The 25,334-nt window shown below is 41.5% G+C and overlaps 1 protein-coding gene across 1 annotated transcript in view; it reads right to left on the bottom strand.

The window, feature by feature from the left end:
• WIF1 (WNT inhibitory factor 1) overlaps positions 1-23,685 on the bottom strand; it is a 37,354-nt gene extending 13,669 nt beyond the window's left edge. The window contains exons 1-4 of the mRNA XM_063155129.1: positions 23,539-23,685; positions 23,315-23,454; positions 5,933-6,041; positions 50-190 (exon numbers count right to left, since the gene is read on the bottom strand). Coding sequence (XP_063011199.1) covers positions 50-190; positions 5,933-6,041; positions 23,315-23,454; positions 23,539-23,674 — 526 coding nt within the window. The 5' untranslated portion in view covers positions 23,675-23,685. The remainder of the gene's footprint in view (positions 1-49; positions 191-5,932; positions 6,042-23,314; positions 23,455-23,538) is intronic.
• Between the last annotated feature and the right edge of the window lie 1,649 nt (positions 23,686-25,334).

Below are 25,334 nucleotides of genomic sequence, written 5' to 3'. Positions count from 1 at the left end.
TTAGGTGACCTGATCTAACAGCATTCCAGCATGTTTTCTTCAGTGTTACCTTGTTGACAGGTTTTAAAGAAGATGGCGTTCTGAGGGGTCTGGAGAATAATATTGCCTTCTGAATTCATTATGATCACGTTCACTTCAAATGCAGCGACCCCATCTTGTTTTCCAAGGCAAGGAAATCCAACCTGAACAACTAAAAGGATAATAATACCAATAACACTTATATTTACGTGCACATATACACATACATACAAAAGCATACATTGCAATACTAAAAAAAAAAAGAAGTTATAGATGTATCTAAGCTTTGGAGGAATGCCATTGGTGAAAAAACGTAACACAGAACCCTTTGTTCAGAGGCTCTAGGATTAGAAGGAAAGCAGGGCAGGAGCAGAGCTTATGTTCATTTGCTGAAATAACCCCAAGAGTCTATAGCACAGACAGTGATTTTAACATAACCATACTTTTCTTGCAGATGAGGAAATTAATCATGTGAAGGTATCTAAGGATATATCAAAACATGCTGGAAGCCTACTTTAAATTTTCTGAGTTGAACTGTTCACTTCTGAGTCTAAATTTTCTGCACTGTCACATGACTTCTGTAAAAACATATATTTAGGGGGAAATTTACTTTAGGTAAGTTTTTCTCTTTTGGATATTGCAATTATTACCTAAATGAGATACTGAGCTAACCAAAACTTACTCCATAAAGTGCTGACAAATGGTACAGTTGATACATATGATCATGGGTGCAGTTTTTAAAAAGAAGACATAGACACCTCACTCTGACAGAACTAGTTAAGCATAGTGACATTTGGGCATTACTTTTCCAGGAAAAGTATTCAAACACTTTTGAAATACAAAGAGTTTAAGCAACTAATTAAGGCCAGTAAATCTGGAGTATTTTAATGATGAAGTAAGCCAAATACCTCAGAACTATGGAATTCTCTGTTGTGATTGTCACAAGAGATCTTAAATAATCTTCAGATGAAATGATTTTATCTCTTTTCTTCAAAATTGGCTCTTCTTAGCTGCCTGATAAGCCAAATCCAACTAATAAAAATTGTTTATTCCTTCTTCTAAAGCTGATCTGAGATTTCCTAATAAAATACAGAGCTAAAAGCCCTACACTTGGCTTCTTTTAGATTGCTTGTTATAAAAATTTTGCAAGCCATAATTTGGTAATTTTTGTTATTTGGTGCCTTGGTAAAATACAGAATAATTTATTGCTAAAACACATTCTGCCTCTGGTAAGTCCTACAAATAAAAAGGTGCCTTGCAGTTCTCATTCTAAAGTAATTACATAGTCAAAGGGCTTTTGCACCAACCTTTGCAAAGACCAAAACCATGTAACCAGGTGGCAAGAAGGAAACACAGTTTATTATTTAAAAAATACATTTTAAATGCTGTAAACTTCTCTAAACTGTAGTAACCTTCTCATAGCATAAGTGCAGGAAATCAGTGCTTGGATTAGGATGTGTTTTATTTGAACAAATTGCAATGGGGAGAAAAATGTGGCAGATTGTTAATGACAGCACTACAGCTGTATCTAAATTTCATTGAATTGGTAGCAACCCCTGAACTCCCCTGAGATCTGGCTGTGGTTTAAATGCCTAGGGAAAAACCCAGCAATGCATCACTAGAGCCCAAGGCCACAGATCATAAACCTTTTATTCCAGCACTGCCCACTCCAGAATTTTTGGACTTAATCATGTGTCTGAACATGCACACAGATATGCAGTAAAAGGACCCTCCTGTAGGCAAAAACCACCTGGATCCTGGCTGAACTCTGTGGTGGTTCAGAATTGAAATAAAGCCCCTAAGCTCTTCCTGAATCTTTGCATTTTTATGCCTGTTTGAGTAATGCCAAGCAGCCACCAACGGCACCACAGTCAAACCAAAGCACAGAGGGAAGTCCCTTGCATCAGAAAACATGGCCATGAGCTCCCGTGGCCCACCACGGTGCTGAGCAGGGCCACAGGGGGCAAACCTCAGCTCTGGCCCCTGCTTCCCTAATTCAGGATGCAGTCCACATTTGTCCATCACTGGCTAGAAACAAGGAGAGGGAATCACAGATATGGACCTCTTTCTGTTAACCATCCTCCCCAAACCAGGCCAGAAAACAGCCTCTCCTGCACATATATATTTCTGTATCCTCTGGAGCACTTGTATCCAGGGCTGCAGAGCATATGGCTCTAATAGGAACAAGGAAAGTTTAACAAATTTGAAAACTAACCTAAGGAAACGTAGTGACTTAAACCTAATTTAATTTTAGGTAGTAATTAGAATGCTCTCCTAGGATGCAGAGAATGCAGGTTTAATACCTTTTGTCTGGGAGGTCATGCATTTTCCCTCTGCTTAGGAAACTGAAGTTCTCTAAATTCTTCAGTAGAAGCAGGCTGAGAGTAACTCCTGGATGTCTGCAAGCCCTTCAAGTTTGCAAGCAATTACCTTGCCCACTAAGCAAATGTGCCAAGGCCAACAACAAAAACCACCTTTAGTCTCCACTGGATTGCTTAAGGGACATCTCTGAATGACCAATCCCAACAGAAGCAGGCATGAAAGGTCTGGAGAGGAGTGGGAGCCCATACACAGTCGTGCAGCCCACTGCCACTGTACCAGCATGGCAGACAAGAGCAGAGATGGTGTTGCACTCCGAGGAGACACTGATTTCTGCTGCTGAGCTTGGAGAGATTTTCAACCTGTTTGGATGCTCACCATCTATATTTTAAGGTCTCAACACCAGCAGTGGGCAGGGAGAGAAGGTCTCCTGAGCCTGACTGGTGGGCTGTGGGGGCTGCATGAAATGCAGCGCTGTGCCAGCAACCTGCTCACACCAGCATGCACCAGCACTGCCCTGCCTGGGTCACACAGGGACAGCAGGGGCCAGCTCGGGCCCCTCAGGGGGACAGATCTACCTCAGTCACAGGCCACTACATTGCTTCTGGGCACACACCAATAGCTGTGTTTACCTCTCTGAGTGTGGTGTTCAAGATGTTAATCACTGCCACAAAATGACTCACTTTGTTTTCAACTCGCCACCCTCAGATTGAAACACTGGACCTTCCTAAGCTTTTCCCTGCAGTCAGAAACGAGCAGCCAGCTGCTTCTCACTGAGCAGGTATCCACACTCCTCCCAAATATCTTTGGCACAAGCTGAGCAGTCTTAGCTCTTTAAGCTCCCTGAAAAGCATCTCCAGTCTTCTTAACATCTTACCATGTGTTTAGGTGTAGCAATATCATGTTGTGAGCGCTGAATCAGCTACAAATTCTGGGACTTGGCAATGGGTTTTCAATAAGTCTAAGGAACCTAGGTGATTTAAATCTCAATTAAATCCAAGGAGAATTTGGTAACTCATCTCAGGATGTACCAAATTAGAGAAGGCTAAGAGAAGGACAAGGCTGCATCCAATGAGAAGCAATTGCGTAGGCTGTGACTCTTTAAAGTCTGGCAAAGAGAAGAAAAATCAGGGGATACATAATAGATGTATAAAAAATCATGGATAGGATGAATAGGATAGATTGACTATTGTCTCTACCAGTGCAAGGACCAGTGCCCATCAGATAAAGCTGTTGCAGTCAGATTTGAAACAACAGGAGTGGGATCTTCATGCAATGGATGGCAGTGAACTCCTTGCCAAGGTGATTGGAGACAACAGAAGATGATATGGACTCAAGGACAGCCTGGAAAAGTACTAAAGAGAGAGATCTATAACTCATATGGGCTTACAAAGTAGACAGACCACTTAAGACACAGGAAATCATGCTGAAATAGTAAAAGCTGAGAGGCTAAATGGAAGTATCACATGTGCTTGTCCTCCTTTTGCTCTTCCACAGGTCTTCTTATGGCCACCATTGGCCATAAGACAAATACAGGCTATAGAGGCCCTACAGCAATAAAGCTGTTCGTATGCCTTATATGGAGACAAATATCTTCAAAGAAGTTTCAAGAGTCCACTTGATTTTTGTAAAACCACTGGGTTCAATTACCTCTGAATAAGGTATCTGTTAATCCTCATTCTTGTTTCCCATGCTCATGCTTACTATAGTTGGTCTTCCTCTTTTATTTCTCCTTAACTCTCTGTAAGGGCAATTAATTTCCTTTGGAGTAAAACACTTTTTCAAAAAATACCATAATTGCTGATTTGTCACTAAATACAAGCTTGTGGTTGAATTTCTTATGACATCTGTATGTATAGAAAAATTCTGTGGTAATGCAGTAGATCCAGGTAAAGTAGACTGGGTTTGGCAACTCTGTTTTGCCAACATTTAAATTATACCAATAACTACAAAGTAGCAAACAATCACTACCTTGATAGAGTGTATTTACTTAGGACTAAATTAATTTTGGCCAGCTAACAGGGAGCATAAAAAGCCTACCATCGCAGTAGTGTCTCACCAATAACAGTGTACATGCTTCAAATATTGTATGGGTACTGAGCACTAGAACACCAAACAGGACTGAAATACTGCTTATATATACACCCAGTGCAGTGGTGCCCTGCACATGATCCATGTAAGGGAACACCATGGACATGCCCCTATTAGTCCTGGAACTGAGGTACCAGTGCTGCCAACAGGACAAGTCCTTTTTGTCTTTAATAAGATCTCCCATCACGATGGTAAACAGACATTCTGCTGCAGCTGTGAGCTCTCATCTCTGCCCTCCCTGCACTTTTAGATTAAGTTTTCCTAAACACAGTCAGAAAGGAGTAATTTTGGTCTACCCTTTCTAGATAGTTAAAAATAAAGGGAGAAACTAGGTTATATTAGAGAATGCTGAGTGCAGCAGAGTGCTTTTCACAAATCTCACCTGCATTATATGGAGATGTAAATAATGCTTAAAAAGAACTTGGCCTCTATGACATTTAGGTTGCTTTTAAATATCTTTATTTGACATTCATTGGGCTTGGAACCAATTCAATTGCAGCAGTTGTGGCACAAAGATCATACCATCTTTCACCCAAATCTATTTTCAATACCACTCCTTCAATCCACACTTGAATAGAGAGACCAATCATTCATGCTAAATTCCAGGTGTCATGGCAAAAAGCTGTATTGAAACATTACTTCAATGTCAATCTACCACAAGCTGAAAATGGAGAATATTATACACAGACTTTCAGAATGTATCGACTGAAAAAGACAGCAGGAATAAAGACTCATCAGAGATGAAAACTTGTATATTTGCAGTCCAATCCTCCTGTTTTATTACTCTTTTTTTCCCCCACATTTATCCAATAGGTTGGCTAAGGCAATTTAGGAAACAATAATCACTAAGACACTGCTGTCCTCAAGATACACATTTCTGCCTTCCTACCAGAGGCTACCATGTATGAACCCTGAAACAGATCACATAAACTGTTATTCATCCCCTTCAGAGCTAACTGGATTCAATAATCTTTCATGGAAAGCTTTTTTACTCAAATCAGCTCACTACACACCATGGTATTTCTGGAGCATTTGCATTGGCTGTGGACTTGTAAATTCCAGTGAAGGATTAAGAACGCACAACTAAGGGATAAATAATAAATGATAATATCCTAAACTAGAACTTGTGTCTTTGAGCTGAATGCCGGATGACCCTAAATGAAAGCAGAACATCCACAAACTGCAAATTCTGAGAAACAGAATAATTTGATAACTTTTCCAATAGTGATCAAAGAATTTGTTTTCCAAAAGTTGTACAACTAAGTAATAGCATTTGTGAATTTTATGCAACAATTTTGCACAAATTTCTGCTGATTTACCCACACATAAAAGCTTCATGTGTCTTGACTCAGACAAAATATGCTGCTGTACTTACTCAGGGCAATTGCAAGCATTGCTTTAGGCAATAAACTTCAGAACTACAATTCATAATGAAATATTTAGACTTTACTGGCTGTAGAATATATTTTACAGAAACAAAATTTATAATATCAACAGTACAAACCTGATGCTTTATGAGGAACTGTTCCAAGCAGCGGGATATTTATAGTTGGATCAGCCATTATGCCTTTATCCAAAGAGTGCAAAGACAGGAATTCATAGTAGTACTCAGCCTACAACAAAAAAAAATAAAAATTTGTATTTATTTTAATTGTATTCACAGAAGCAAACTATTGAACACATAAACTATAGCAGAACTACTACACTTTTCATTATTCCATTTACTGGATTAGTTTCTATAATTTCTTTGAGTGCTTCTTCATCTAAACATCATTTTCAGAAATTTCCTCTTATTTCATAGATTGCAAGTGACCATACACAGTAATCAGCATGCAGCATATCAGCAAGGAAAATGTCATGCATATAGTGGACAAATATATCGTTTTACAGAGAAGATGCTTTTTACAACCTACACCATTCTGGCAGACAACAAAAATACCTGAATGCTAAGCTCACTTTTAAAGCTGTTTCTTGGGCAGAATCCTCCTGCCCAAACTGGTCAGTTCCCTCCTGGAACTGACTGGTGAGCCTGGATGACCTTCCTGTATTATAAGCGCAGTTTAAAGGGCATGGGCACATACAAGTGCGGCATGAGATTATCCAGGCTTGCTCTTGGTTGGTCTGCACAGCTCATTGACTTGGGCAAACAGTGCCAGGCAGTGAGCAGCCACGCTGCTGGGGCACCACAACAGGACACATATCTTGTTTACAGCTCTGACACTGCCTTGTTCAACCCCACTCCATTACCTTGTTCCAGGGGTGGAGCTGAGAGCTCTCCTACCAAGCTGGCTTCATGTCACTCATTAACTGCAACAACAATGACCTGTTTTGGCGATCCCTAGAAAGTGTTGGAATGATTTAAAAACTACTTTCCACTACCTTAATCCTTCCCCCAATAAGCACCTGCACTGTGGCACAGATTGCAGGCTCTGGTACTCTTGTCCATGGGAGCCTGGCCTCTCTGTTGGGTCATCTGTTCAAGAGTTCTTCACATCTGATGCAAAGTGCCATCATCTGTCTGCAGTGTGGCTGTACACACCACATACAGCTGAGATGTATGCACCTTAGCCAGTCACTAGAGGCTTCCACTACTGTCAGTAGCACAACTGCTGGTGTGCAGAGCAAGTGGAAATGAAACTTTTATGTTAAATTGTGGTATCTCATTTACCATGAAGCCTACAAGGGATTCCAGGTAATTCTATCTGCTGGTCTCAGGTAAGTGCTTGAGAACCTTAGCATGGGCACCGGCAAAAATGTGTTTCCATCTGCTCACTGACAGCAGATGGTATTGTTCTGTCTACTTTTTAGATAAAACAGTGCAGCAAAGAGAGATTAAAGCCAAAACTTGGGCTGGTAAATGATAACTTGCTTATGTCTGTAAGATGTTTGTCCATATCCTTAGCCAGAACAAGGTCCTTTTTCTCCTGTAATATCCTGGTTCCCTAGTACAAGAAGGATTGATGACACCAGAAAGGCACTTATGACCTGGATAGAATGGTTGTTATGAAATTCCTTATCAGCCCTGGCAGGACATCCACTTGCTCTGTAGGGACAGTAAGGACACCCCACAACAGAGAGGAGATGGCATGAGGGGCTGCACTCTACATGGACAATTTTCAGAGGGTGTTGTGTAGGCACAGAGGACTTGCAAAACAATAGGGCAGGAAAAAATGAAAGGTTTTAAGTAGGGGTTAAACACATGGAGTAAATGTGTGAGGGAGACAGGACATGGAGCGAAACAGTAAGACCAGAGATGAAAAATGAAGTCTGGGGTAATGTTCAAAATGCTGCTTTTAATTAAAAACATTTTTTTCCAATACAACATACCATGCCAAAATATGAAAAAAGGCCATAAAGTCAGATTGTGAACATTTTTGTTTTCAAATAAAACTTTGTTCAGAAAAATAATTGTATGTCTCCACACATCTATAGAATAGTGCAATGAGTGAGTCAAGGCTCCACTGTCTGTTTCTCATTGGTTAGCTTTGATGTTTGGTCGTATCTAAACCAGGTCATAATGAGTTATGACCTGGGTTATTAAAACATTATGTTCTTACTATTCTAGTAAACAACAACTGGTAACTAGTCCAAATAGCTCCAGTCCCATATTTCCATTCCAGACACACTGTTGTAGAAGGTCAGCTTGTGAGCCAGATTCCCAATTTGTAGGAAAAGGACTGGAATCTCATTTTCTAGAGCCAATTTTCTAGTGCCTAAGGACAAAGACAAAAAGAAAGCTCCCCATGGAAAAAGGGACCTGCTGCTGCATGAGCCACAACACTCACAGCTGCTGAAGGAAGTAATTCCTCTAAGCAGGGCAGAGGCGTAGCAGCGGTTGGTGCCTGAGGCAGGAGTCTGCTCTGATGGCACATTCAAAAGATGGGAAGAGACATTGCACAAGCAACAGGCTGCTCAGAAGAAAAGCCACACATTGCACTGTGGAGAGATAACTGCTCTCGCCATTTCTCTGCAAAAGTTTGTACATCTGCTGAGTTGACAGGAACTGAACTTCTTGAAATGATAGCATCTAAGAGCTGAAACACCTCAGGTAGATCCAGCTAGCTTAACTTCAAAGTCATGTGCTGCAGAGAATGTTTGCAAATCATGTGTGCTGGATAGAGCTGGTTAAATTTTGACATTAAAGTTCTACACAAAAATCCCAGTCTACAGAGGTTGCACAGTGAAGCAGAGTAGTTTCACTCCTCAAATCTGTGAATGCAAAACATGATTTGACTGCCACAAATCCTACCTATTTGGAGAAAATATGTCTTGATACGAACCCTACATTGAGTCTCCTATATTGTCCTGCTGTAATTGGAGTTGATTGCCAACTCCAATTGCCAATTAACTTGCATTAATCATCATGACTGAAAAGCAAACAACACGCTCTCAGCAAATATTTATCATGCTCCAAACTACCATGAAATTTAGTGATGATGGTTAACTGAAGATACAGGTTTGTGCAATTAAAATACGGTCTAGTGACTACTGTAATTTATGCTGCAAGTAGTCATTGTGAGTGACCTGGTAGTGAGAACAAGATTTGCTTGGACATTGGTGACAGTAAAGGGAAAAAGTTATCATCTGTAATTCTCTTTTCCATCATACAGGCACTCCCATGGGGTTTTTGGGGGGTTCTTTTGTTGTTCTTTTTTTAAAGTTGGCCTACAAACTCTCTGGTATGTGAAGATCTAAATTTGGTAGTGAAGGTAAATCTTAGATGAACAGTGTTGTCAAGGGTGGTGAAGAAAATGGGGTTTGTATTAAATTGCTGCTCACTGACAATTGCACACTTTGCACTGACAAAGGACTTTTGGCTTGACTTCAGGAAGCACCCAAGGAGAAGTATGCTTTGCTTCTGTGGAAAATCTTTGTTTGAGATCCTCAGAAAGGCAAGGACCTCTGCAGACCTTGTGTGGACAGTCTGGGGAGCTGGTGCTTTCAGGCAGCAGGTAGCCCCAAGCAGCTGCCCTTTAACAGTTTCCCATGTGGGTAAAGCAGAGAGAGGAAATTTCACTTTAGGCAAATAATTCCTTGGTCAGGATTAACTTTTATGGAGTTTGAATGGCTGTTTTCTATAAATCAGAGGAATTTAAAAGGTTATAAAAATAATGAAGCCCTCTAACAAGTATTGTAGAAAACATCTGTCGGCAGTTTGGTTTTAAATGATATACAGTTAAAATTCCTACAGATCTCCTTTCCTTGGTTCAAGATCTACTGCACTGAACCTCTTCTATCATTCAGATGACATGTTGTTTCTGCCTGATTTTTCTTTCATGTTTTTTCAAAGAACTCACAATAGTATGCTTTATTTTTTTTTCATTTTACACAATAGACATAGAATTGTAGTACCTAAAGCAAAGCAGAGTAGCTTGAACTGTTGTATGTTATGGTTCAATAACCTAATGAAATCTACACCCTTTCTAATTAAGAAGCAAATGTATGTTAGCTTTGAAAGTAGATGTAAGAAATTAACTATATTTTCTTCTCATTATTTTAAAGAGATCAATGCTGAATGTTCTGTTATCAATTAAATGACAAATATATCTTAATGCCAATTTTCTATATTTAAAGGAAGAAACACATCAAAGAAGTTCCTTTTTATCCCAGATCCATGAATATTTCTGGCTATGCACACACTGGAAGATTCTACCCTGCATTATCCATAGCAGATGCTCACAGCTGCATATGCCATAAATAAAGTCACGAAGTGAGACAATGTATGTGTTTGTTAGGTGTTTACAGCATGGACCATTGCTTCTCCAAGATATTCACTGCATTAGGTCAGAGAAGTTGGTCTGTGCTCCAAGATGAAGCATGAAGCAAAGTGAGATAAATTCCAGCAAAGATTATCTGTACCGTGCATACCAGGCTATTGAAGGAGTCTGGCAGAGTAGGAATTTGTACATATATGTGAGCATTTTGTTACTGCACTGCAGTCTAGACACTGCTGTCATGAACAACATAATGGGGCTCCCTTAGACAAGCAGATAATAAAGTGTCTGCCTACAGACTGCCCATTTTTGTGCTAGGGACAGAACCCATGAATTGGTCCTGTCACAGAGTGGGTAAACCATTTTTCACACCTCAGTGTAACACTCAGAAACTTGCTGTCAGCCTCAAGAGGTAGACTTGAAATGGGAGGCATGCTCAACAACATGAAGCAGTACTGAAACCTGCTCTGAGAAAATCAGTTTACATAGAAGACAGGGTAATCTGACTGTCTTCCAGTATCAGCTGCTGAGGGTGTGGGAACAAACTGAAGCAGTAGGGTGAAAAAAACAGAGATGCACACAAAAGGAGGAATAGAGATATTTGCTGTTTCAAATAAATAAAAAAAAGGGCATTAACTAGAACTCAGAGAAATGGGAAACCTCAAAGAAAAATACATTATGTGACATTAGTAATTGGATAATGCTGTGGTGAAATGCTCACAAATCTGTAGAGCCTCTTCTATGCCTGCTTTCTTCTCATTAAGGAAATCATGGCAGATTGAAGAAAATCCATGCACAAGAGGGAAGGAAGACTTTTTAACAATAGAGTGCATCCCTGCATGAAACTTTCAACAATAACTACTTGTGGTTTTAATGGTTTTAGAAGAATGGTATAAAACTCTGATTTTGCCAATGGAAGATGACTAACTGGTGCTTAATGTCTCCTGTGGCATTCAGCTGTGGATGGCAGATCAGGTCCTCCAACAGAATGATTTATGAAATTGGAAAAGTGAAATTTATCATTTGTTTTTAAAAGAAGCCTCAGATTTTGAAAGGTGACATTACAGGGTTCCAAAAATGCCTTGCACTGGGGAGATGGTCTGAAATCTTTGCAGAATACATCGGCTTTTCCTCCAAATATTGAGAAAACAATTTCTATAAAGATAAGTAATATGAAAAAATCACTGCCAAGAAGCTTGGTGAGGTCACAACATAATAGATTTAGATTATATTTGGCATTGTTTCTGGCAGTTGTCTGCTCTTTGGGAGACATGGGAAACAGGGCTCCTACTCAGAGATTTTGAGCAAATATTTTCTCTCACCAGAAGCTGAGCTCTGGAGGCACTCTAGCATTTGAAGCAGTCATTTGAAAGTAATCTCAGACTGGAAGCTGAAGGGCTTGCTAGAAAGACCGGGGTTTGAGAGGAACAGAGTTGAAAAAGAAAAATCCAAGTATACCAGCCGAGCATTAACTCTGAAAATCATCATCATGCCTAAAAAGCAGGCTCCTGAGACAGAGGGACAAATAAAAGCCTAGTACACATTCCTGTCCATCATTAGCCTGCTAATGACAATACAGTTTTGGTTTAGATCAGAGGCAACCCTTGATGCAGCAGCAACCTGCAGTGGGGACAGTGGGGCTGTTCCACCAGGCTGGAGCCTTGGTGGAGCCTTTGCATTTGTGCAAAGAGATGCACAGCAACCTCCAGGTTAAGCACAAGCACGTGGAGACAAAGGCATGCAGCATGAATGGTTTTCTTAAAACAGTCACAACAAATTTACAGCTCCTCAGTGATGGAAGTCTGGGAGTTTCTCATTCCTCTCTCTTGCTTTATTTGGAAACAAAGAAAGCAAAATAGCCCAACTTCCTATATTTAGACCTTTTTTTGTTTAACACATTTTCTGTAATGCATTTTAGTACAGCTTCACTAGATTACTTTTGAAAAAAAAATTAAGCTGAAAGAAGACAAAATCACTAAGGTTTTGACAAATATGCAGTTAATTATGTCTCAAAAATTTCTAGCAAGGAATGCTACTTCTCTGCATGAACCAGGCCTGGTGCACAAGCTTCCTTTAAATTGTTTTCTCTCATGTCTTACAGATGAAAATTAGATAATTCTGCTTTGGGGAAGGGGAGAGAAGCAAACAGTACACCAAAAAGAGATATACCATTAAGAGTTCAGATTTAAAGTAAGTAAAACACACACAAGCCTTTGCTATCTTCAACAAAACATATTGGTCCGGTATCCTGAAAGCTATTCTCCTGAAAAGTTAATTCTTGTTCCAGCACAGCAAGGGCTAATTCATTCTTTGTTCACCCAGGAAAAGATTAGTGCTCTCTCTGGTGGACATTTAATGATCATGGACATTTAAAATGCCCACCTCCCAAAGCTAATAAAAAAGGAGAAAATTATTATTGCCCTTAGAGAAAAAAATACAAAAACCACTGTCTCATCAGGTTACTTCCTAAGAAAACAAGTCTTTGCAGGCCTGCCACTGCCACCTGCAACACTTCTATGTGGCTCTATGTACACTGAGAAAAACCCACAGGGCTATATTATCTCCCTCACAGCTTGAAAAGTAAGAGAATAGCTAGGTTGGCTGATCCTGGGTGGGCACCTTTAGATTATAGTCTGTTTACAGTTTCAGGCTTTGGATAGATTTATTGATAATTAATATTTACCCTGAAAATTCTTCACAAGGAATGTAAAATAATTTCAATAAAATCTTTACAATTAGGGAAGTGATGGCACTAACAAGCATTCAGGTTAGTTATGATGGGGATCTGAACAGACACTATATTTAGTTAAGCAGAATAGTTCTAAGAGCAAAAATGTAAAGCTTAGAGATGGTGGCTCATCTGATGCAATGAGGGAAAGCTCACAGACTAAGAATAAGCTAATCCACCTCTTGAATGGTGGTAAACATGGATAATGCATACAGATTCATTTTGGCCACGCTTCAGACTTCCAACCCTTTGTTCTTAAGCCTCACAGAATAGCTTTGAAGTTGAGGATAAAGCTCCTCTAGCACACCATTACTAAAGAGCAACCTTCTGATTATGATCTCATGAAAGTGTAATCAATTACTTACACAAGTTAAAAGCGTGGCAAACAGCAAAGGTCACATAATTGGCCTTTATTGAGTCCATATGTTTCTATCTTGGCTTTAACTGGCACTTCTGTGTAATAAATATAAATATCTCTCTTCAAAATGTAAGCAGTGAACCTTCTCAAAAGTTATGAAATCTCACAACAGCTTCTGTCAGACTGGAGTCCTTCAAGCATTTCGAAGAGGGATGCCTCCACTTTTGTGTACCCATGTGACAGAAAGTTTGCAGCACCTCTAACTGAGAGTTTCTTTATTTATTGCTCAGCAGATACTGGTCTTCAGCCTTATTTTACAGGAAGACTAGTGTTTAAAATTTGAAAAGATGCAAAAACTCAACTCTGTCCTGACTAGCCATTAGGAAAGACTTTCTTAACACTGCTCTCTTTTAATATCTACTGCATGGATTTTCAAATACATTTTTTGTGAAAATTGAGAGTAATTTTTTTCTTATTTCATAGGCTGTTGTTGATCAAAGCAAATTTTAGATACTACTGTGAAAGAAGAACTAAATTCACTACTAAGTGCTTTCTAAGTGTATCTGAAAAGGAACTTGTGTGTTTGCTGTTGTTCCTGGAATCACACCGATTTTTCTACCGAATGAAGACTCTGCTAAGTAGACATATATCGCTGTCATATTTCCACGTACTATAGAGGTGCCACAGAGTTCTGTCCTCCATAACTATACCCTGAATTATTCAAAGCACGATGGACTTCTCTTCAGAGTAAAGTAAGGAAGAATAATCCTATCCCCAGTTTCTGGTGGGAATCTGAACAGGTTCTACAAACAGCTTATCTGTTTTCTGGACTGTTTCCACAGGCAGGGTCAGCACAGCTTCATCCCTTGGTTACAGTACCAGCTTCACAGGTCCAGTCCTCTGAGCTGAGGTCCATTGCATTTCCCAGCATTTAAATGAAGTATCTTGTTTAAAACCAGCTCATCCTTGACTTCTTGTACACTCAAAGGACAGAGACCAGTGCTTGCAGAAGAAAGTTTAGCCTAGCTAGAATCTGATTTACCTGCTGTCTTGAACCACCTTTCTTTCCCTCCCTGGGTGCAGGTAGAGTCTATCTGCAGCATAGGCATCTTCACAAAGCCCGGACTCTGCTGCCTTGACAGAGAGTCCAGCTGAGCTTCCAGATAAACCTTTTAAACACACTTGCAGGAATAAGGTCCATTAAGAAAGGCAGGAAGTTTATTTTGAGAAAACTACATCATTCTGTTGTGGTTTTTTTTTATTCTGGATAACGTGACCTATCCTGTGTCAGTCTAAATCCTGACAGGGAGGGCTGGCAGCTAAAAGTTCCAAGAATCTTTTGCAGAGACCCTAACCTCATTTTTATTAGAGAAAATGCATGAGGAACGGCAGCCTCAGAAATGAATGTGTGGACCTCCCCAAGCCCAAATTTACCTGTGATAAAAACAGGCAGGAGTCTACTGACAGCAGAAGTCTGCACTCTGCTATAAGACAACTGTCCCATTTGGGATTCCAGAGTCTTGTTAAGATCAGAGATATAACTTACTCCTTGATGAATATCTGTGGTAAATCTGGTCTGCTGTTGCAGACTGGGACCAAATTGTTCTTTTTGCCAGTCAATGCATTCCAGATATGTTGACAATCCCGAATTTGTGCTGGTGTCATAGGCTGCTGGAGATTCCCCAAATACCCTAAACCAGCCTTTATCAATGAATGAAGTGAGTAGCACTGGGCTCCACAGCATTTTCAGGAAGAAAAAAATTGCTGAAGGGGAACAATGTCCCACAGCACAAACCTTGCTGAGTAGTCAGGTCTGCTCTCTACATCACTACAGGGCACAGAAATGGCTGAAGAACCTCAGTATGATCCATCACCTACTCTAAATCAGGAAGGGAGAAAGACCTCACTCCACTTACTTCAGTCTTTGCAGTCAAGGACAGGAACACATACATATAAACCTAGAGACAGCTGTTTCTGTTGGAGTTGTTGGGTTTGGGAAGAGGTGGAAAGGCAAGAGATTTTACAAGAAGTTGCAGAGATTGTGAGCTTTTTACCCCCATGTCACCCTTCCTCCTGCCCAGAAACTCTCAGATACCTTGTCCTTTAAATTATTTACTAATTAACATAATTTAATAAATTTATACGGTTTGATTGTATTTTACAGGATGAGGAAGCCCTTACTTTTGGAGGAATAAAGTTATTATATAAATAGGATATGCCTGTTGAAATGTTTTATGTCTAATTCTGGTGTCGGGTGATTCATAGAATCATAGAATGAAAGTAGCAGTGGCATCATGATACTATAAAAATTATGAAGTTTACTGTAAATATTTGGTGAGACAACTAAAAAGGGAATATTAACTAAGCAGGATATTCACACAGATACAATTCAAATGTGGATGCTGTCAGTGGGCAGGATAAGGCGCAGACTTTTTCCCATCAAAGGAAAGTTACAGTTAGGTCAGGTAAAAATGTGAAATCCATGGTTCTTGATGTGATGAAGACTTCTAATTTTTGCCCTTAAGGATCAGTATAAGCTGCTCCATCCTGTACCTAACACCAACACGTCACAGGTCTGATCAGAGGGAATCAACATGTTGGGTTACAATCTTTCAGCCATCCTCCCTTGCCAATACAGAAGTCAGATCAAGCCTATGCAATATAAATAGAGGTTCCTGGGAGGGAGGAAGGGAGGGAGGGAGGGAGGGAGGGAGGGAGGGAGGGAGGGAGGGAGGAAGGAAGGAAGGAAGGAAGGAAGGAAGGAAGGAAGGAAGGAAGGAAGGAAGGAAGGAAGGAAGGAAGGAAGGAAGGAAGGAAGGAAGGAAGGAAGGAAGGAAGGAAGGAAGGAAGGAAGGAAGGAAGGAAGGAAGGAAGGAAGGAAGGAAGGAAGGAAGGAAGGAAGGAAGGAAGGAAGGAAGGAAGGAAGGAAGGAAGGAAGGACAATGCAAAACAAAACAAAAATATCAATTAAGGTAACTGCCAATGTGCTTTGCTAGCAAATCAATTCTCAGCTCTTAGTGTGTTATGCATATCATCTGTTGCTCATGATTACAAACCCAGATAATTGCATTTTGCCTCTTCTTCCTCTCTGAAGTGTGCTCTGCTGTGCAACCTGCCTGTTCTCCCTGACAGTCTCCGTGAGGAATATTGCAGCCACATAACTGCTTGCAGAAACTTTATCTATGTGTGGCTTCACAACAGGAAAATAAATTTGTTTCAACCTAGTAACTAAAGTAGACTCTGTTTCAACAGCTCAATTTATTTCCCAAAACCTCTGCAAGAAAGATAAGTTTGGCTAAGGCTCAAACTTGGCAAAATGAGACCAGTGTTTGCTGCAGTTTAGAAGCGACAGGTTGAAGCTGGGACTTGTACTCCTTACTGAAGGTGTTCAGTGGACTTGATTATTTACCTATGAGGATTTAAGTCTCCAATTCCCTTTGGCTGTATCAATATTCACACATTTGCAAGTTGAGGGCAAGGAGAAAATATTGCAGGAAGAGCTTAACTTCTGTTCATCAATAAGTTGCGATTTGTCCATGTCTTCCACGTGTTCTGAGAAAAATCAGGTTCATAATCACAGTACTGAAAGCTCTGTTCTCTGATGGTCAGGATAGTCCAAGAGCCTGCCCTCTGCTTCTCCGGATAGTTGTTATTGCAAAGGCTGGCCCTCTGGCTCTTGCTTCTGATTTCTGTGCTTCAGTGTTCAGAGCTGGTGACAGAGCTTCTCATTAGTGGGCTGCTGTTTGGGAGTTTATTTTGCCTGGTGATGGGCCAAAACCTGGGGCTGGGAGATTGCCAGGTTTGATGTCAGGCATATTTATTTCCTTTAGGATCAGCTGGGTTTAGCTAGCTTTTTATCCAGGCAAAGGGGCAACTTCAGAGGATTTGTGGTGGGACCAGCTCTGAAAGCAGTATTGGTCTTCAAGTTATTTATTGAAGTATTTAGCACTAATGACAGCAAGTGCTGAAGCAGCTCAAAGGTAATTGCCCATTTTTCCTTGTATGGCCAAAAAAAGGTGGACTCCACCAGCTGATTGGAAAACAAAGCAAACTTTTATTCTAGATGCAAAAAAAAAAAACAAAAAACCTGGGGTTTTCTTATTGTAAGGCTGGGAAAAAAAATCTATCCCAAATCATTGAAAGCCAGTGCTAAGGTGTTCTATGAACAGAACATACTGTGGTGGACTTCAGGTATCATAGCTGGGTAAAGCTTCCTAATGCCTCTGTACAACAGTATCAGTGTCTTTCCTTCATTTATGTTTGGTTTTTTTTGAGGCAGATTTTGGGTTGCTGCTTTACTGTGAGTATGAGACCCAGGACTGACCTCTGAGGTGGACCACTAGCAACTGCTCTCCAGCTGGAGCAATGCACCTTGCTCATCTAAGTGCCACTTCTCACTTCTGCAGCTGGAGCGTGGTGGGAGGCAGTGCTGAAGGCCTGGGCTCCATCAGGCACAGCCCTGCCAGCCAGTCAAGGTGGGTTTTACATTTCCACCATGTCAGGGCTACAGTTCACTGATGCAGTGAAGAGCTCGGCCACAAATAAACTGTCAAAAAGCAAACAAAAACCTCCCAGCAAAATGAAAAAAATCCACAATGGTAAAAGAGATTAGTACAAGTAAAGTAGAATCTTTCAGATGGTGGAATTTGTATAGAGAAAGGCAAATAAAAGAAGAACAAACCCTAACAAGCCAAATGTAAACTCACAGGAAGGCAAAACAAAAGAGATTTTGAGATGCATTTTCTTGAAAGCTTTAAATATCAGGTACTCATTGTTCTGGCCTAAGGTATCCAGCTCTTGAAATTCTGTTCAATGTGATGCAAATATCCACTACATAATAGTTTTGAAAACTCTGGGGCACACCATATTCCTCACATATCTGCATGCCCTAGGAAGAGTGTGGTTCCTTACAGGTGTTTTGTATGTACATAAGCCACTTGGCTAGAATCAAGTTGTAGCTACCCCAAAAAAACCTCTTTGGAAAGTATGAAAGCAAGAAAAGATGTTAATACATGAAAAAAACTTTCAGTTAGTTCAGTTAGTTCTCATTTTTGTTAGTTCTTTCTCTATAGCATGACTTGTTAATGGCATCAACTTTGGACCACTAAGAACATACCTGTGAAACAGTCTGTAAAAAGAGGTGATGTTGCCAGAAAACACTTCCACAAATAGGAAAGAGAAAAAGAGGAAGGCAACACAAGAGGAAAGCCTGGATTTTCTTTTTCAGAAAAATTGTTAGCAATACAGGGAATGAAATCTGTACAATTTCACAAAATATAGACTTGAAGTTTGGGATGTCCTTGTTAGTTCCAATGCTTTTCAACAGTTATGTTATACATTACAGCTACTACTGTAGAACTAGTGAAAATACTTTATGACTAGCTTATTTTTTGTTTAAAATGGATTATTTATAGAAATGATAAACAATGAAATCTTGAAGAACTGTTTACTTAACACAAGTTTACAGTGCGGTGTAAAAAGAATAATTGTGTAGTTTACACACATGCCATGTAAATTACTATGGAAACCAGATGCAGCTTACACTACAAGGTGCCTTGTAACTCATCTCTGCTGAGCAATAAATCCCCCTTTTCTTCTTGGCAAAACTTTGAGAAACTTTACTGCTGTTTTCTATCAGCAGATAGAACAGATGGCTGGCACATGCCTGCTCCACTAAGAAAGTGGGATCTTGACAGTATTACTTTGATCCCTGGTGGCATGTCTACAACACTGAGATGCAAAATACCACAGCTGAGTAGAATCTAAATATTAAAGGTTTTGAGCTGTGCTTTTGATTTGAGAACCCCCTGTCTAAAAATCATGCTCACAGTATGTAAACATCTTCACATTCCACATAGAAATTTTGGTACAGAGGTCAGAAAACAAAGTATTTCCCCAGTTTGGTGATATGGAAGTGCAGTGAAGGTACCACTGAAAATCACAAAAGTGTGAGTTTACGCAATTACCTTGACCAAACTTTGAGAAGAGCCATACTTTCATTGGAAAAAATCTCCTAAATTTTGCATATTAGACTTTTTTAAGCTGTAAAGCATCACTGTAATGACTAGTTATGAATAAGATATTTACAAAAAAATTCAGCAGTTTCTTTGAAGAAAAATTTCCTTTGAAGAATTAGGTTTTGAAATTCAATACTTTATGTTTTCTTTCAGTTTACCAGGGAAATAGCCATGTTTGACTGGAGCATCTTATTGCACCCCTTATACCTTAAAATTGGTGGCCTGGTAGCTTTCCTCTGAGCAAGGAAACAAATATTCCCCCAGCATAGCTGGATATTCCATTTTTTCTTTATGGTCAGGCTACATCTCAGCAATATAAGACAATTTCAGACAACTCAGCTGAGCTATTCAGGGCTGATGGTCACATTGCTGAGATCAGAACCAGCCTCCAGGAGCTGTTAACTACACAGCATTCCTGACCTTCACTTTACAATATAGAAATGATGATAGAAAATGCGCTGAAGACTACATTCCCTCGTTTTCAGAGGTAGGCACCTTTTTGATTGACTCAAGGTTGTCAATAATTCTTTGAGACTTATTTCAGATGTCATGTTATGCATTCAACCAGGCACCAGGAGAGGAACTATGGGCCACTCATAACAGTGGGGAGGGGGAAGTGAGCCACCACAATAATTAATCTGACCACAAATACATATCTGAAAGGAAAAAAACAGCCTGGGCAGGTTGTGGCCCAGACTGACTATTTCTCTGGATCAGACCAGAGAATGCTACACAAAAAAATTCCAACTTGATTTTTGGTTTATTTTTTCACCTCCTGTCTATTAAATCAACTGGGCTGCTGCTCTGTCACTGAGCACTTGCTGTCTGGCAAATAATCTACTTTTTAATACAATTCTCTTCCACCAATATTCTCCAGGATGTGAACTTAATTTTGCAGCTGTCAGAATGCCCACTGAAAGTTAAAAATACATGTTGGGTTTTGTAGATTTGGAGATTAAATACCTGTCACAAATTCTTAAATGCTGTAGAGATTATGTTATCATTGAAATCTTTGGTAACTTTCACTAGTGGACACATGTGGAAAACATGTAAACATGTTGCAGCATTAATCACTGTGATAGGGTTTCACTGGGAAGTTTTTTAGCTCAATCTTCCTCAGAGGACAAGACCACTAAAAGCCATTGTATTTTCTTTTGGAAAAACCATCCAAAATAAGAGCAAGAAGCACACCAGTGAGCTCTAGTGGTTACATGGATGCATGCTATTTACTACATATTATCACTGATTTTTGCTTTTTTAAACCTTTCCATTCAAAGAAATTTGTAACTGTCAATTTATTCTCTTTTTAAAGAGAACATAGTACTTGTAATGTTATGCTTTAATTTATAAGTAGAAGCATAAAGTGCATAAAAACATGACAATCCCATTTTGCAGTACTTTAACATTCTTGTCACCCCCAGCTCATCCTGATTTCACTAGCAAAAAAACTATATATCCAGCACCCTCAGATCCTTAAATTTTGGGTTTCCCCTGTATTTCCTAATAAATAACTAGAAGTAATGGACTAGCAATTAAAAGTGACTAATGAATGCTTTTTTTTTGGTTAATGCTTTCTAGTGAAAATTATTTTGTTTGCTTATCAAATTAAATCTTTTTCACATAAAATGCATTCAGGACACAAAGGTCACTGCATCAGAAGTGTAACACCTAAATGTAGTGAGTTTCAAGCACTTCTGTTTCCACAGAATACAAATGCAATCTAGTCCTTAAAATGTGCCTTTCAAGAAGCCATTTTTGAGTTAGAATATTCAGCCATGAAGGACTGAGGAGCACTGCCACTCCCCAACCTCAGACTTGGATTATCATTTATCCCAGGAGCAGGTAGATGGGATCTGCCCACTGGATATTTATACATCCTGAAGTGCCCTGCGGGGGATCTCAGGTGCGGTGGGTTGACCTTGTCTGGCTGCCAGACACCCACCCAGCTGCTCTCTCACTCCCCCATCTTGTTGATAGAGGAACTGTGTAAGGCCATGGACATCCTGCACCTACTCAGGAGAAGCCTTATATTTGTAGACCCAAAAAGGGTCTAGCTATTCCTAGAGGTGGGGCATACAGTACTGGGAGCCCCCAGCCCTTGGAGTCCCAGAGAAACATATTCAAATTTCAACTGGGATACAGGGTCAAGAGGTCTATAAGGCACAACACTCACAGAAGAATTATTTCAGTTTTACCAAACAGGAGGCAACAGTATGCTAGTTAATAGCTATTTTGCAGAAAGCAGTCTAGCACCTCAGCATTTCAAATGCCTTTATTCTTTCAAAAAGGTACTAGTTTCCATTTCTTTTCCTTCTTCCTTTTTTGCTTCTCTATCCCATTTCTCTTCTTTTCTTTTCCTCTCCTCCTCCCTTCCACTTCTCATTCTCCCTTCTCTCACTTAGGAAATTCCCAGAAAAGTACAGAATAAAGGTAGTAAGTTGTTAGCACTTCCCTGGATGTGTTAATGGAAACTTCTAAGAAGATGTATACTTAAAACCAAATCGGAACACTGGAAAAAAGTAAAAATATACTCATTTTTTCCCCTCATAAAATATTGGGAGTTCTGGAGAAACATAGAACTTTTTTAACCATTTAGGTATTTCACTTACTAATTATGCTTTGTCTAAGAGGAATTCGGTAATTTGGAAAATAGGAAGAGGACTAATGGGTCAAACACCTTTGCAGCTGCTCAGAAAGGATTTCATCCTGCAAGTGGCATCAAGCAGAACATTTTCCTATACTGTCTTTAAGCCTGTGACTCTTCTCACCGAAATCAGTATTGGAACCACCTTTTCCTAATGACCTACCTGTAGGCAGCAAAGGAAGGAGAGCAGAGCACAAGAAGGAAATCCAAGAGGACAGTGTTCAGTCTAACATCTTGATCACCCATTAAAAAAAGAGCTAGTTTTATCATCAACAGCAACTGAAGCTGGCAGAGAAATGGAACAGAAAACACAGTTCCAAAAGACAGCAAAAATTTCTAGGTATTTAAATGCCAGCCCTGGGCTTACAAAGTTGTTTTCTCTGTAAAGCTTGATGGGAACGCCAAAGACCTAGAGCAAGGCAGCCTTTGTGAGCAAGTTTTGTCTCTCCACATTCACCTTCCTCTCTGGAGGAGGGGGTGAAGCACTTCCTAAACCCAAAGGCTTTGTGAGGACAGCAAAAATTGCAAGGGCATCAGACAACACCTTGAAGCCAAACAAATCCTGTAGATAGAGAACTTTCAAAACAACCAAAACCACAACAAAATTTGTGAAGCTGCAATTAGCTGAATTATACAATCAATGATCACAATTTAAATGGAAATATTGTTTCATCTCTACAAAGTTCTTTATTGTATAAAGTCAATGTTCAGCACTGTAAAAATGAAATAATTTTATCCATGATTTTACGCCACCATGTTTTTTCTGTATCCATGATAATGTACACTAACAAGTTTCAGCTTTATGCAAATCCAACATATGTTGTCAGTGTGTGAAATCATACATATGTTTCTTCACAAAAATATGTCACAGATTCTTACATTTTCAACAAAAGAATCCAACAGGATTCAATAAACTGCAGATTTATGTGGTTTTGCAATTTAACTTGGTAAAATTAAGCCCACAGAAGAGAATTGCTATTTAGTAGCACTACAAATTAAGCCTGCACATTTAGTACGTAGAGATCAATGAAGAGCTGTAGCGCACGTTCATAAGCTAAAGACGAAAGAAAACTGCATCCACGGAACTACCGTCCGGTACAAAATTTTACGGCAAGTACAGGCGACTGGGGCGTTCCTAGTGAGTTCAGTCTCACGTCTCACCAGCCTGAGGGTTCTCCGGCCCGGGCGGCCCGGCGCTCCCACGCACCCTCCAGCCCTTTGCCAGCGCGCTTTCCCAGCCATCCATCCCGAGGCGCCGGCAGCAATCCCTGCTCCCCGAGCCCCCGCCCGCGCCTCGGACCCCCGCACCCAGGGCTGCCCTAGCGCGCCTCGGAGAGGGTTTTCTCAACTATTCCAAGGCCAAACCACCTGCCTGGGTTTACAGAGCGTCCCCCGCCCTTGCCGCGGCCCCATCTCGGCACCTACCCGTCCCGTTGCCTGCCAAGTGAAGTTCATGGCGTGGATGCCGACGGGGATGGCGGGCATCCTCTGCTGGGCTTTCCTAAAGTCGTGGGTGAACGGGGCCATCTTCCCCTCGGACACGATCAGAATATCCTCCTCGAAGCCTGCGGAAGGCAAAGGGGCGCAGTGCGCGGCAGCCCCGCCGGGCTCGGCTCCGGGCTCCCGCTCGGGTCAGCGGCCGCACTTACCGATGAGCACCCGCGCCTGCTGGGCGTCGATCCACAAGTAGAGGGTGTCGGGCTGGCGCGGCGCGGCCCGCAGGCTGCAGAGGCTGAGGGCACCGCAGAGCAGCGCGGCACAGCACAGCCGCCCCGCCGGGGCCATGCTCCCGCACCGCCGGCCCGGGGCTCGCCGGCTCCGCTGCCGCTCCTCCCTCCCTCCCTCCCTCTGCCGCGGGGCGGCCCCGGCGGGGCGGCGGCAGCGGCGGGGCGGGCGCGGGGAGGGCGGCGGGCGGCGCCGCGGGCGGCGGGGAGCGCGGCGCTCGCTCGGTCCTTCCCCCGCCGCGGGGGGCGGTCAGCGCTCCGGGGCTGCGGGTGGCCGCCTGCTCCCGCAAGAGCAGAGCCGAGAGCCGGGACCGTGACCCACACCCGTTCTGCCACAGGGGACCCGTGACACCGCAGGGTCGCACCCTGTCGCGCGTCCCGCCCCCCTCCCTGTGCTCGCCGTCCCCGCAGGGGCACCCCGGCACTCCGGCCGTCACCGTGGCACCACCGCGGTCGCAAATGAGTCGCTGGAGTCACTCGTGTCTGCGTGAAGAAACCAAGTCCGTGCGTAGCCGCCCCCCGGCACACGTGGGGTTCGAGTCAGAGATGGGGGGAGCATCACCCAAGCCGCAGGTGGGCGCGGTGTGGCCGCGGCTGCAGCGGGGACCCGCGACACTGCACGGGTCAGCCCTAAAGCGAGCCATCATCCCGACAGCGGCACGGGGACACGCTTTCCAGCGCCAGAGAACGACGCACAAAATGAGGCGACGTGCTAAAGGAAGAAAAGCTTCACCTGGCTTTTGTCCCAAGGTCCTGAGAACAGTGGAGACTGAAAAACACTGAAATGTTGCCATTTACACAGAAACTAGAACTGGCTCAATATAGAAACTTAGTAAAGTATGAAAGAATCTTCTATTCAAAAAATTATTTAAACAGAATCACCACTTCTAAAGGAATAAAAAAATATTATTTCTAAGTTTTCTGGATTTTTCCATTACAAAAAGAAAAGCCTCTAAAAAATGAAAAAAGACCAAAAATTTCAAAACTTAGCAGGATAGATAAAGTTTGAGTAAAACCCCCAAGTTTTTGTCTGTAGTGTTCTGGAAGGAGTTGCAGGGTATTTTCTCCCTGTGATTACTGCTTTAGATGCTGCTGGCGCTCCATCTCATCCTGTTAGTGTGACTGCTAAAGTTACCTCAGTACTACTGCGAGGGCTGGAATTCTCTTTGTAATGGACGGCAACATGAAGTTGGTCTTTCTTTTCCAGACAGATGTTATTGAGTGACATTCCCTAGTAACTTGCCCAGATGAAAAATCTTAGGTTCCAAAAACTGGAATCAGTGTATGTACTCCAACAAAAATACCTGACCTCTAGATGCTTGTTAGATAGGGGTGATTACTTGCTATTTTTTTGTTATTTAGTAGTGTGACAAGTAGGTCAAGGGAGGTGATTCTCCCCTTCTACTCTGCCTTGTGATACCCCACTTGGAACACTGCGTCCAGTTCTGAGATCCCCAGCAAAGGAAGGATGTAGATCTGTTGGATTGAGTCCAGAGCAGGGTCATGAAGTTGATGAGATGGCTGGAGCACCTCTCTTACGAAGACAGGTTGAGAGAGTTGGGGTTGTTCATCCTGGTCAAGGCTCACAAGAGACCTTAGAGCATCTTTCCAGTACCTAGAGGCAGCCTAGAAAAGAGCCAGAGAGGCAATTGAACCAGAGAGGGAACTTCCACAGGGACCTGTAGTGATATGACAAAGGGGAATGGCTTCAGTCACAAAGT

This window comes from Melospiza melodia, chromosome 4, assembly GCF_035770615.1.
Source record: "Melospiza melodia melodia isolate bMelMel2 chromosome 4, bMelMel2.pri, whole genome shotgun sequence".
NCBI lineage: Eukaryota > Metazoa > Chordata > Aves > Passeriformes > Passerellidae > Melospiza > Melospiza melodia.
This window is presented reverse-complemented; position numbering and strand designations above follow the sequence as displayed.